This window comes from Pomacea canaliculata, linkage group LG1, assembly GCF_003073045.1.
Source record: "Pomacea canaliculata isolate SZHN2017 linkage group LG1, ASM307304v1, whole genome shotgun sequence".
NCBI classification, from domain to species: Eukaryota; Metazoa; Mollusca; class Gastropoda; order Architaenioglossa; family Ampullariidae; genus Pomacea; species Pomacea canaliculata.
Genome location: NC_037590.1, coordinates 23,773,196 through 23,786,049, shown reverse-complemented (window position 1 = coordinate 23,786,049; position 12,854 = coordinate 23,773,196). Strand labels below are relative to the sequence as shown.

The 12,854-nt window shown below is 48.3% G+C and overlaps 1 protein-coding gene across 10 annotated transcripts in view; it reads left to right on the top strand.

Annotated features, from left to right (window-relative positions):
- Positions 1-12,854, top strand: part of LOC112559435 (retinoic acid receptor alpha-A-like) — a 115,288-nt gene that overhangs the window by 61,228 nt on the left and 41,206 nt on the right. The window contains exon 1 of one of the 10 annotated variants that reach the window (XM_025230754.1): positions 4,781-6,339. The exons of the other annotated variants lie outside the window; for them this stretch is intronic. Coding sequence (XP_025086539.1) covers positions 6,216-6,339 — 124 coding nt within the window. The 5' untranslated portion in view covers positions 4,781-6,215. Of the gene's footprint in view, positions 1-4,780; positions 6,340-12,854 lie in introns of those variants that run through there. 10 annotated transcript variants of the gene reach the window in all.

The window sequence follows — 12,854 nt, the reverse complement described above, 5'->3', positions numbered from 1 at the left end:
TGGAGGTGGGCCGCAACTGGAAATACAAAATGCCGTAGGTCAGGTTAGTGTCGAGGGTGGTCGACGACACTATTGCTGTGGAAACGTATATTCTATAAATACTATAATAATGTGACGATTACAGAATGTAGGGTGGAAACTGCTATTATTTTGTGTCTTCAGACATCACCTTACTGATAAAGAAGCAGGGTAGCCGACAGGGTACAGCACTTGCTTACGGCGCTTGATACCCGGCGGAGGTGCTTGGATATCCATGTAGCGCAGGTGAGGTCCACCCCAGTCGACCAGGTGTGAAGAATGGGTTCCTGACTACAGAGCTTAGCAGTGGGGGAGGAGGAGTAAAATATAGAGAGGGAAAAATGTTTTTGTCGAAGCTTTAATATTATTTATAGAAATGTCACTGTGTGAACAATCTGTGGGAATATGATTTTGGGAGCAAAAAATACAGATATTTGCGTTATAAAATGATATTTTTAACTTCGAGCTTTCGTTGGTGAGATGGGCATTAGGCGAGAATAGAGATGATGAGTTTACGGCCGAAGCTTCTAATCCTCAATCCAATTAAATCATTAAATATGCTTTGACGAGGGCTTTATCAGCGTGTAAAGAAAACGGTGGCACGCACAGTCAGCACACCCAAGGCGAGATCTGAACCTGCTAAACCACTTTTAATATTTAGTGCCAGACAGCTGCGCGTTATTTCTGCTCTCCGACAGTTTTATTCGCATTTGTGTATGCCCGAGTTGTCTTACGACTAGAGAGTTTTTTCCCCACTTACCCCTCCTTCCCCCGCAAACACACACACAGACACACAGAAAAACACCTCTTCCCCTCTGGAACCACATTGTTGTATGTGTATTAATTTTTTTGCACGGTCGCTTAATCTCCTAGACAACTAAAAACAACGAGTGGAGAAAGGCGACACAAAATTTATGAATCACTATGAGACGAAGACTGAAGGTGTCTGCCTGTCCGTGCCGTCCGTCCGTCCGTCCGTCCGTCCGTCTCTGCATCTCGTGCTTGTCAGTCGTTGCTCGAGGCTAGAAGAGGGTCCGGGGCGGCTGCCTATCACCTCCATCTGCAGTTCGTCGTGAGAGCGGTTTCCAGTTGTTGCTGTTTTCTCGCAGAACTGCATCCGACACCGCGCGGAATGAGTCTGTGTTTGTGAGGAGCGCGCGCTGGCCTGTGTCGTGTCCTGTCTCTTTATATCTTCAGCCCTCGCACATAATATCACCTGACGCTGCACTTAAGGGAGATCTTGGCCGTGGTCTTGTGACTTCCATCCCCACCCCACCCCTGGGTCCCCCAGCTCTCGTGCTTTGTAGATAATAGGGTTGCTGTAATGCTCCACATCCTCCAGTATTACGTGATGTCTTATTAGAGACTAGCGGGAGGCGGAGGAAACATGGGCGAGTGCTATTTCATCTGTTTGCCTTCCCTCCTTCCTTTCTTTCTCTCCCTCCCCATCTCTCTTTCTTTATTCCCCGTTCACGAAGGCAAGCGTGTGTAATTAGAATTGTGGGAAATTAAAATACTAAATAATTCTAAAATCCAGCAATTAAACAAACGGTTTCAAAGTGACGGTGAATCACAGGGGAGTGCATGCTCCGGTCCAGAGTGATTCCCTCTTGAATGGCGTCCAGTGCGGTAACGTTTCCCCTCTTCCCCCTAAAAACCGTGGACTGGGGCAGAAGTGCTGCCCCCTGGCAGTAGTAGGGTTACCTGCAAGAGGAATGGGCATCTCGGAGTCAGACAACACTGGCATCTCAGGGGCTTCCTGGGATTGCGAGGAGAAATGAAGCAATTGAATTGTCACATGGCGAATTAATTTCGTGGAAGATTCCTTCTCGAAATGGAGCTGGTGCCGGGCATCGACTAAGAAAGATTGGATTGATGCATACTTCGCGCTATAAAAAAGAAATTTATAATAATAGAGTGAAAAAGCCGTTTGATCGGTTAGAATGTGAGGGTTTTTCATATAAATGTACAGACATCTCTATCAGCTTTCTATGGAGTGCATTTTGCTTGGAGTTTGCGTGGGTTTGTATTTACTTGCTAGTTGTTATCCGTTTACTAGATTTAAGTTTTACTTATAGTAACTCCACACTCCCTTTCTTACTCTCTTACCTCCAGTCTCAAGGGTCAGAGTGTAAATTGGGATAATGAGGGTATTTCATCCAAGGTCGGTGACCTATGGCCGCATCCAATCTGCATTGAGCAGTTTTCTTACTGCGGAGCGCCAGCCGGAAGTTGGGGGCGAGCCTGTGTGCGTTGCATGGTGTGTAGAGTGCTGTCACTGGGAGTCTGTACGAGCTTCACGAGGCTACTGTCCGTAACATGGAGAAAGAGTCTGTCTGTACCTGACCACAGACCTTCATTTACTGGATGTGTCTCTCATTTGTTGCCTCATTGCCCGATCATGACAGTCACCAATCGTAACAAACCCTCACAAAGAAAGGCTTTCACTTCCGTTTCCGATTTCAAAATGGCGGATCTTACTAAAGTCGAATTTTGTTTTAGAAATAAGTAACTCAGCTTTTATTTTATCAGAACCTTTAAAAAAAAAAAGAAGATTGATTGAAAAATCGACAGTAGTATTTCTGTAAAATGTTTTCTGTGTATAGAAAGCCGTTCCTGTACCAGAACAATATTAATTGTGTGACAGCTTATGGATATTTATTATTAATACATTTATCAATGTATATCTTATTCCATCCGCCCACTGTTATTTCGGAATCAGTGTCTGGCGCTGCAGGTGGCATCTTTACTTGTCTCCAAGTCTGGCAAAAGAAGTTCGAGCGGACACTGTCGACAGTTGTTTTACTCCTACGGTGACACGTGTGTTCTCTCACTTTCATACCCACCATGTAATATTGGCACCTAGCTGATTAAATAAACATTTGTCATTTGTGTGAAAATCCTAATATGAAATGTCTGCCGCAGACTGTTGAGTTTGCTGTCAGCATAAGTTCTCTTTTCACATCGCGTACAACAGGACCATAAATTTTCATCTCTCGAGTTTTTAGGCTTTTACCATCTGTCAGATCATGTCAACTTTTTACTGCCTTTTCAAATTAACTGTTGTGAAAATTTTAACAGTAGTGTTTTTGCCCCATTTTCTTTACGCTCATGTGTCTCGGTAAAAGCAGCTGAATGGCGTACCCCAACTTCCGCTTTAACCACCGACCAGCGCGGTCTGCGCATGCGCAGCGTAATTGACGAAATACTATGTGTGATCACGAACTGAATATCCCTGGACTGCTGGCAGACGATTTTTTTTCCCCAGTTAACAGCTAAAGCGAGGCATTAGACGACATAGCTTCCGGTTTATTCGCATTCTTTGTTACGGCTGGCCGAGACTAACCGCGGATCACTTCGTAAGAGGCCAAACGTGAGTCTCGGCGTCCATGGAGTGATCGTCTTTATCTCCTACAACGGATCTGACCTCTTGTGAACTGTATCACGACATCGTCAACACTGTCCAGTGTCACGTGCATCACCAGATGTCACGTGTGCCAAAGCGGGTCTGGGTATCGACGTGATCGCCCCTGATCGATGCTGTGGTTATCCGCACCGGCTTTGGTGGCGCTCCATCCGTTGTGCCTCCCGCCGACCCACCCGCTAACCCACCCACCCTCACATTGCAGATGCCGATTAGCGCTGTACAGACTCTGGTGTTGTGAAGGAGGCAGCGGCGTGCAGATGCATACCTCGCTGTTGTTTTCTCAGGCAACGCGCTCATCATCTTCATCACCCTTGCGCTGCGTTCCCTAGCGCCGGTGCCCGCGAGCGCTTACGGTCTTTTTCCGCTGCGGTACGGCCTGCGGGCGCTCGCGAGGTGAGCTTCGGAGGAAATACGACTCACGCACAAACATGGCCGCCAGGTTCGGCTGTTTGGCCTCATGCAACAGATCTGAAGGACCAACAGCAACAGAAATAAACTAGGGGAAAAAAACACTTTCCAGTTTATTTAAGCTCTACAAGTTCTACTCATACCCATGACCACACAAAAATTTGTTAATCGTTTAGTCGTTTGGTTCTCCGCCGTCCTGTCCATATTGTGATGATAATCCATGTATTATCAGATGAGCGTTTCTTTGCTTCATGCTTCTGTAGATGGTCGCACGACCACCCGCTGCTGTCGCTAATTACGACGATGTTACTATGTGAACAGTATCACGTGTGTAGCAGATGATGATGACGAGTGGCGCTGGCGGGCGGCTGTGTTGCGGTACGCAGGGCTGAACTTTGCGAGAAGAGCAGCGCGCCGGATGCTCCCCCCTCTCGTGGCGCCTGGGTTGTCTCCCCGTTTGCACTTCATCGCGCTTGCGTCTGGGCTTTTTTTTTTCCGCGGGCGGGTATCTCTGCAGTCGCCTGCACTCTTAGCCGGCCCTGATTCTTTTTTTAACCCTCCGGTGATCCGAGCGGGAGGTCGAGGGAGGCAGGCTGGGCAGGCCAGCCTCGGATCACCACGAAGTTGCGAGTCAGCTGGTGAGGCTCGCACTATAGTAGTCCGCGAAAAAAAATAATCCAGTCCCGCAATCTAGCTTCTTCTTTCGCCACCATACCCCAACCCCAACCTCTACCCACCACCAACACCTGTACATGCACGGTCAGTGGTTCGCTGGATCGGTCTGACCGCGCGATGGAGATGCTCATGACATAGCTGGTACGGGGGTGTCTGACGACGACGACGACGACGATGGGATGACAGCTGGTCAAGGATCAAAGGACTTAAAAAAAAATCTCACTGCTTCGACTGACGGAGGGCCTGACTGTAAGGAGGACTGCCAGCTGTCACCAGCTTTCTTTTTGCTGCCGCCCCACGTCTACCGGCGGTGAGTCGTATTGCTGGTCTACAGTCTGATTTGATGGCGTGTCCTCGCCTCGCACCCAACCCCTTCCCTCTCTGTGTGTCGCGGGCTGGCCTAATGACACCGTGGTTCGAGGCTGGCGCACCGGCTGCCTGTTGGAGCGAGGGCACCGCGTGGCGCTGCACTGCACTGCACTGGTGTGCACGCCGTAGCCTCCTGCTGCATGTCACAGTTGTGCCTGTGCACGCGCCCAGTGCGGGCGGTGGACGCCGCAGCCACGAGTGAAGTCGCGCCTCGCGCAAAGCCCACAGTCAGTGCCGACCCTCTCTCACTCACTCACACCCGCCTACGTCACACAGCGGGTAGCTAGCTGCACCCTGGACTGCTGTGCGTGACCGGGACAAGACCCTCGCCAGGACCTGGAAACTGTGTCACGGTCATTGGTAGGGACATTGAGTGAGAAAAGAAAGAAAAAAACTTCTGAGAAAACTTTTTGGTGAAGAGTGCACCTGCCTGTGTCGACACCAGCCCCACCCGCAGCCTCCCGTCGTGCATGACGGCTTGTGTATGGTGAACACGCTTCACGCGTGCTGCCAGCCTGTGGTCCCCCCAGCTGGAAGTGATCACTTCATACATAAGCGACATACTGCGGGTGTCATATAATCCAGCATCGCACAGCGGCAGGACATACCGCCGCAGGCTGCATTGTGTGTGTTTGTGGTTTGCATCCTCCGCGTCCCAGCGGCCGAGTGACTGGCCTGCGTTCCTCACCCAGACATGTCCCTGAGGAAATCCGACCCCCTTCCATTCATCCACGCCATCAGCGCCAGTCGTGCCGGATTATTCGCAGGGTGGCAAAACACTTGTGTAGCGGGCATGGAGTTGTCAGTCTTGCCGTAGGAGTCGGGTGTTTCGCCTACCCAACCCCCAACCCCAACCCCATCCACCATGCGGGAGTCCGACTGTTGCGAAGAATAAAAGGTCAACAAACAAGACTGTCATTGTGTGTTTTCCAGTCTCGGAAGTAAATCTTGCAGACGATTTGATAGTTTTGTCACCGAGGTAAGTGTCTTTATCGGGGTGGCACGTGGATTAAAGCGTCGTGAACCACGCGGGTGTCGTCTAGAGAGAGAGCGCGCGCTGTTCCACAGGGTAGCGAGGAGACTACCCTCCACCCGGCCAACTGTTCTCTGTTATCATCACCTGTCGTCAAGTGAAGAGTTCTCGCAAAGAGGAGACGAGTGGCCATGCTGCCCTCCACAGCGACCTTGCCGCACCGGCAGGAGTGGTTCGACGTGGGCCCGGCCTGGGGCGGGGTGTGCCAGGGGGGACCCACGCACGGCGGAGGAGGGCTGTACCACATGTACCCGTGTGACCAGTACAGGTATCGCTCCTTCACCGATGGCACCGCTGCTGCCAACGGAAGTTGTAGTCGTCATGCCGACAACCAGAGGGCGCTGGACATTCTGGGCAGGAAGTCCTGCTTGCCGGACCATGTCCAGCATGGAGGAGCTCGCCTACCAAGGTCTGCACTTGCTGTCGTCTTTCATATTTTACAGTTTGTCTTTGCAAACTTACTTTACGGGCCTGTCCACAGGTAGAATTTAAATTTGAAAATAGTTTAGCGATTGTGTGTACGCGCATGGCGTGTGACCTCGTGCACGTATGTTTACATACATACAGGTAGAGATAGCATAAAGGAGGGGCTTGTGTGCGTTGCTGTCATCCATGAAGCAGTTGTAGCAGTTGGTGGTTGGTAGTCGACAGTATGTCGGTGGTGTCCCGTGTTGTCTCGGACTTTGTTGTAAAAACACCACCCGAGTGTTTGGAATCGAAGCGTTCATAGCGACTGTCCACACGTAAAATTGCCCATAAATTGTGGACGACCAACCCCTCCGGCCACGTTTGTGTTGGGACAAAGAGATACGAACGATTTCACAAACCTCTTCGTGAATCATTAAAGTTTTATAATTGACTTTCTCAGATGCAAACCGGCAGCCGAGACAATATTGTCTTGTACACGGAGTATTTGTGTGAGAGTTATAAGAAAAATGGATCTTTACAAACCGCAACAAAACCTTTTCTAGTGCTTGGGTGTGGCTTGAGGCCAGTGAGAAGTCAGGAGCCGGCATCGGGTAGGAGCCAGGCTACCCGGCCACGCCTTTCCTTTCGGACCGCAGAGTGGCGGCCACCCAGTCCCTCCCAGTCCCTCCCTTGCTGGTCGATAGACCGAACAACACAAGAAGTAGTAGTAGTGCTGGTGGAACCTTTGTCGGTAATTGCGTTTGTAATTAATTTTAATTACAGAAGCGTGCATGTGGATGCTTACTGATCTTCAGAAGTCGGAGGAGGCAGGTTCATTGTAAACCTCAGTGGCTGCCAGGACAAACAAGAGTTGCTGCAGCAGGCTTACACGCCCCCTCCTTCACCTTCCTCACCCACTTTTTTACATCACCTCTCACCCCTTTCTTCTGCTCCCTTCCTCTCTTCCTCTCCATCGCGTGTGCTCGGGTGGGTGAAGGAGAATTTAACAGCTTACGGAAAACACAGTTGGTGGGTGGGAAGGTTTTCCAGGTAATGGTAATGTCGAAATGAAATGGCGGTGACGCAACCACAGGTGTAAAAGGCAGTTAGAGGCGCGCGCGTGTAAAACCCTCGAGACGATTGTTTAGTCTGTCTGTGCGTTGATGTGGAAGGGAGGAAGGCGGGCGGTGTGGAGCAGACTTTTCAGTATCTCTATCACCAAAAGACACCTTCTACATGGTGTGTTCAATCTCTGATATTGTACAACATTCTTACTGTAACGTTTTAACCCGTGAGACCCAGTAGCATGGATGGAAATGATCGTTAGAGTCTGTTGTGTACCCCGACACCAGCGCACCCGACACCTCACACCCGCTCCCTCCACCCATCACGAACAGGCTTTCGTCTTCTGTTTCTCTTTTTTAGTACAGTAATATAGCTTAGTTGACAAATATTAACAGTTCATATCTTCTTGTTCTTTCTAAAAGTGTGTAAACGCGGGACTATTTTATGGACGTGGGAGCAAAAGGAGTGCGGAAATTGCAGGATAAATATTGTATTTCTGTAAAGTGCTTCTGCCTTGAAGCCACCCGCAGGTCTGGCGAGTGTCCAGCTTTCGTTGCCGTGTAGTGACAGCATCTTCGCTCTCTCTTGTAGCCACCTTCGCTCTCTCTTGTAGCCACCTTCGCTCTCTCTTGTAGCCACCTTCGCTCTCTCTTGTAGCCACCTTCGCTCTCTTTCTTGTAGCCACCTTCGCTCTCTCTTGTAGCCACCTTTGCTTTACCAGATCCTGACTCACCTGTAAGTACAATGCAGAAAATATATGTGAGACACCAGACCTGACCCACATCGCATTTAGCTCGCCCCCATCAACTCATTTTTGTGTTTTTATTTATGTCGGAGATGTTTTATCTTTGGCTAATGCTCAGCAGGAGAGCAGAAAATCTCTGTAATTCACAGTAAAATATGTATTATGCTATCCGCAACCGAAAACAATTTTCAGAAAATTATTTTGTTATCTTTGTCCAAATTTTCAAAAATACTATTTAAATTTAAGTGTCCTGATTTAAAAAAAAAAATCAAGACATGCCTTCTTTGACTAGTTTGTTGTTGAGATGTCTGGCTTAATCTATTAAATTTCAATCGCTAACAATTTTCACGTGTAGAATTCCCTCTCCCCCGAATAACCAAACAGTAAAGTAGATATAAAGTTTATACACATCCTCACTTCACAATCCAGACAGGGAGAAAGTCAACAAATTTAGTGCTCGGCAGCCGACAGTAGGACCGGGGGAGATGCTGGTGGGGGTCGGACAATCCCAATTAACAAAGCAAGCCAAATTTTCGTTATACTGAAAAAAAAAGTTTTGAAAATCGCACATGCTAAGCTAATTCGATTACTGAGACATGAAAGATTATAACGAAGCTGAAATAAAAATTAAAGAAGCATAATAATATTGTGGCCTCCGGTGAAGACATTCTCCCCGCCTACAACAACAAGCATCTCGCTAACAGGAGAACGGAAACGGAAGGAAGCCACAAGCTCCACTCAAAATGGCTGCTGGTGGAACAGATGCTGGAAGCGCAAGCACGAGTGACAAAAGAAAAAATAAAGAGAGGAAAACTGGCAAAGAACAAGAATAAAACAATGAAGCCATTTAGCAAAAAAAAGCGGTGGTCTTGCTCACAAGCCGCGTGTATTGTCTTTCTTAACCCGAGGATAATTAGCGAGTAGACGAGCAAGTCAGTCAGTCAGTCAACGGTAGGAGAGCAAGTTAAGTTAATTGTAAGAAGATTATTTATCTCTCTGTTTGATATCACGCAGTCCGTTGTTTTATTGTCCATACAGTATCGTCAGTTTGGTTTGAATTGACAATTTTATTTATTTAATTCTTTTTTAACCATGCCATACCGCCAATCCTACAGAAATCCTCAGGTCGCCGACATCCCTCGGAGTTTGGTGTTTGTTAGACAGAAATTCACCGGTTTTATTGAATTAGTCCGTTAAAATCATACCTGAAATGTAGTCATCGACAAATGCATAAAATTAATTAAGAACGAACAACAGCGTGTATTTATATTTCAACGCTATTGGGTGGAGCTTGAAGTCAGGGTTTGTTAGTCGAGAACTCATCCAACCGTCGCCATGTAATTGTTGGATAAAACTTGTTTGTTTGTTTGTTTGTGTGGGATGTTGGGTTGTGAAGCCCAGGTGGTTTCCGCGGACTAGCCGAAAGACCGAGAAATATTTAACGGCATTTTGTCGATGGACTGATGATTGGGGTCATCGCTTAGGGTCACGGCAGCTTGTCAGACGGACAAAATAAAAGGAAAGCCACTCTGGAGCAAGGAGAAGACAACGCCAAAGTGTTGAATGCCGACAGCCACGTCATTTGCCGCCGACGCCCGGGGGGATGGCGAGAAAAGTAGGAGATGACACTGATCAATGCCGCCTCCAGTCCTTGGCTGCCAAGATTGCGACGGAAAAGACTTCAACTTCATTTATTTTGCAGGTCCGAGGGAGAACGCGTGAATCATTTCTTTCTGTTTTCTGTGCTAGTCACTCCGCCATCCGAGATAAAGTCTGACACACCAACACACCAGAATAATAAGTTTTGTGAGGTTCGGTGCTGGCATGTCAGTGTTACGTAACGCCTCGGCCTAACCGGACATGCGCACTACGTCACGTCGGCTGACCCCGCGACTTGGGGTGAGGGCGAGCTCACCTCCGCCCTATGACGTCACTCGGGCAGTCTGCTGCTCAGAATCAATGACCGCCGGGGGTCAAAGTAATGTTGATATTGTATATATGAGGTGTCAAAGTAATGTTGATCGTGTCTGTATGTATGGAACTCGAAATCCTCAGCAAAACGAACCATAAGCGAGTTTATAGAGGGGTGGGTGGGTAGTGGGGTAGGAGCGAATCATCAGCTTGTACTGGGATTTTTTTTTTTTACATCAACGGCAATAATTTGGAAACGCAACATCAACCTCCGTGTTTTGAAATGTCAGAAGGAAAACAAAAGTAGTTTAGGGGTTAGAAATAAATAAACAAAGTTATACAGTCTCTCTCTCACGCCCGAGGTCTCTGTGGTCAGGGTTAGTGCAGTGTAAGCAGCAACATCATCAAGCTTCATGGTCACTTCAAGGTCCGTTGTAGGAAATGGAATCTTTTCTTGGGAACGGGTTTTATTTTTATATTTATTTTCCAAGACACTGGTCTGTTCCGGCTAGGACGTCTGAAGTGTGCAACAATCGCTTACACGATGGACATTTTCTGTAGATCATTCCTTGGTTAGCATCGGATGGCTTGTTGTCACAGACTCCACTCCCATCATCCCGAGCTTCACACTCAGGTCTGCCTCTAGTTCCGACATTCGATCCGAATAACAAAGGAACTGGTGTCGATGATCTCGGCTTTAGCAATCTCTCTCAACACACAGACGCATACACGTGTACAACCAAAAAGAGAAAATTCGGCCAGCACCAAAGGACACTGCTATTAAAGTGTGATTTACAGTGCTTTGTGCATGGAGGCACTTAAAATGTCTAGGAAACTGAAGATATGGGATACGCTTGTGTGGAAACCGCAGTAAAAACTTTGTTGTTTTGCTTAGCTAAGGCGGAGGGCGCGACTGGGAGGGTTTCCCCACAAGATGGCGACCATGCTGCATCTCGCTACTCCTGGTCTGTGATTTCAAGTCTCAAACCTAGACTGGAGGCAGACGACAGTTCTCACCACGAATAACTGGATTTGGGCCTGGCATTTTCTTTACTTAAAATGAAAATGTTTTATGGTTATCCGCCTCTCCCCAGTCTTCACACCTCCTCCTCGAAGAATGATCAAGACTTTACAAGGTATCGAGGATTTGTGTAAGACTCAGAAATAGCGATGGTCTGGGCGTGCTTTGTTTTTATTACGACACGTGTTATTGTTACTAAAACTGTCACATACAAAGATGTCGCCCCGTTTATTGGGGGGGTTGGAGGATTACGATGGTGTGGAGGAAATGTTGACATACTAGTGAAGACCAAGCACTGTTTCGCTGTGTGCAATGTCACAACAACTCCCATCATCACCACCATCACCACCACCACTACCCACACCTGCTCAGTCCCCACACCACCCCCTTCGCTCCTCTTGTCGAAGTTTATTTGAAAACGACGAGTGCAACTTGTCTGTCAGCGAGTTTTCAAACTTAAAATATCGAAAGTGCGCAATTAGACTCGCATCTGCAGGTTGGGATGCTGGGGGGCGAGACGGGGAGCCTTGGCGTGATGATGGTCACGTGGACAGCATTGTGCGCATGTACACGCGGGGCGGTTGCTGCACGAAACACTTATTTCCGATCAGCATCCCACGCTGATGCAGGTGTCCGTGATGTAACCGAGGGTCGTGAGACTTGCTTGTCCCTAGTTCGCCGTGGACAGACACCTGCATCAGTGACGTCACGAACATTGCGCGAGGGCCCGGCATGCTTTGCGGCATGCTGCTTGATGAATGATGTGGCGAGGTATTTCTGTAGGACCTGTGTTTTCACGTCTAAATGCTTGGATCTCGCAAATAAACCCGTGGTATTCCGCTCACATTGGTGTAAACTGTAAACAATTATAGTATAATGAACTCAATCCAGTAATTTCAAAATAATCTTGTATTTATGTCAACCCACATAATAGAAACATTGTCCATACCTGATCCTTTTATGGATACAATGGCACAACAATGATGTGTAGCTTCCGCCTGGTCCAGCCGACGACAGCTTGGCATCATCATCGCCATCAACGACACTGTCCAGAGCTGTTTAAAAAGCCATGTTTTCATCGCGATTTCCGACACGAGATTTCCGACACCATTCACACGTGGAGCTTTTGTTTTTGTTTGTGTGGAGTTTTAACTACTGCGGGACATGGATTATTTTATGCAGGGCGACGGGAAGTATGGGAATGGAAACAATTTGTGGCTAAAGCCGGCACTAAGTGAGCAGAAGAAGTTGGCAGCCTGACAAGCGATCGATGTCCGCTCCGATGAACTTCCGCCGGGCGCCTGGGAAATCTGCATAGCCTATCCGCTGTTAGCGTAAACACGGACAGGGCATTCGTTCGCAGTTTCTTGTTTTTGTTCTTCATTCTTTATTCCATCAAGGAAAAAAAGCAGCTTTTTTCTGAAAGTGGGAGTCCCAGGCTTGGACGCGATCCTGGCTGTCCCCAGTCCGTGGTGTCCACTAAGGGGGGCGCACTACTACGTGGGAATGTCGCTGAACACCGTTTGACCTCCCGCAGCAGATCCCGGGAGGGCAGCGTAGTTCTATCCGTAACCGGGCTACGACCTGACCTTTGACATTTAACAAAAAAGGGGGAAAAAGCCTCCTCCCACCAAAAAAATGCAGGCACGTGCAGACTGCCCTACTCGCCGCATAGCAGACATTTTGTTTTGCTGCGCCTTATGCGCGCCTCACACGGTGCGACCCAACTGAACGTAACCCGAACCGTTGGAAAGCGGTCTGTCGTGTTCTGCGT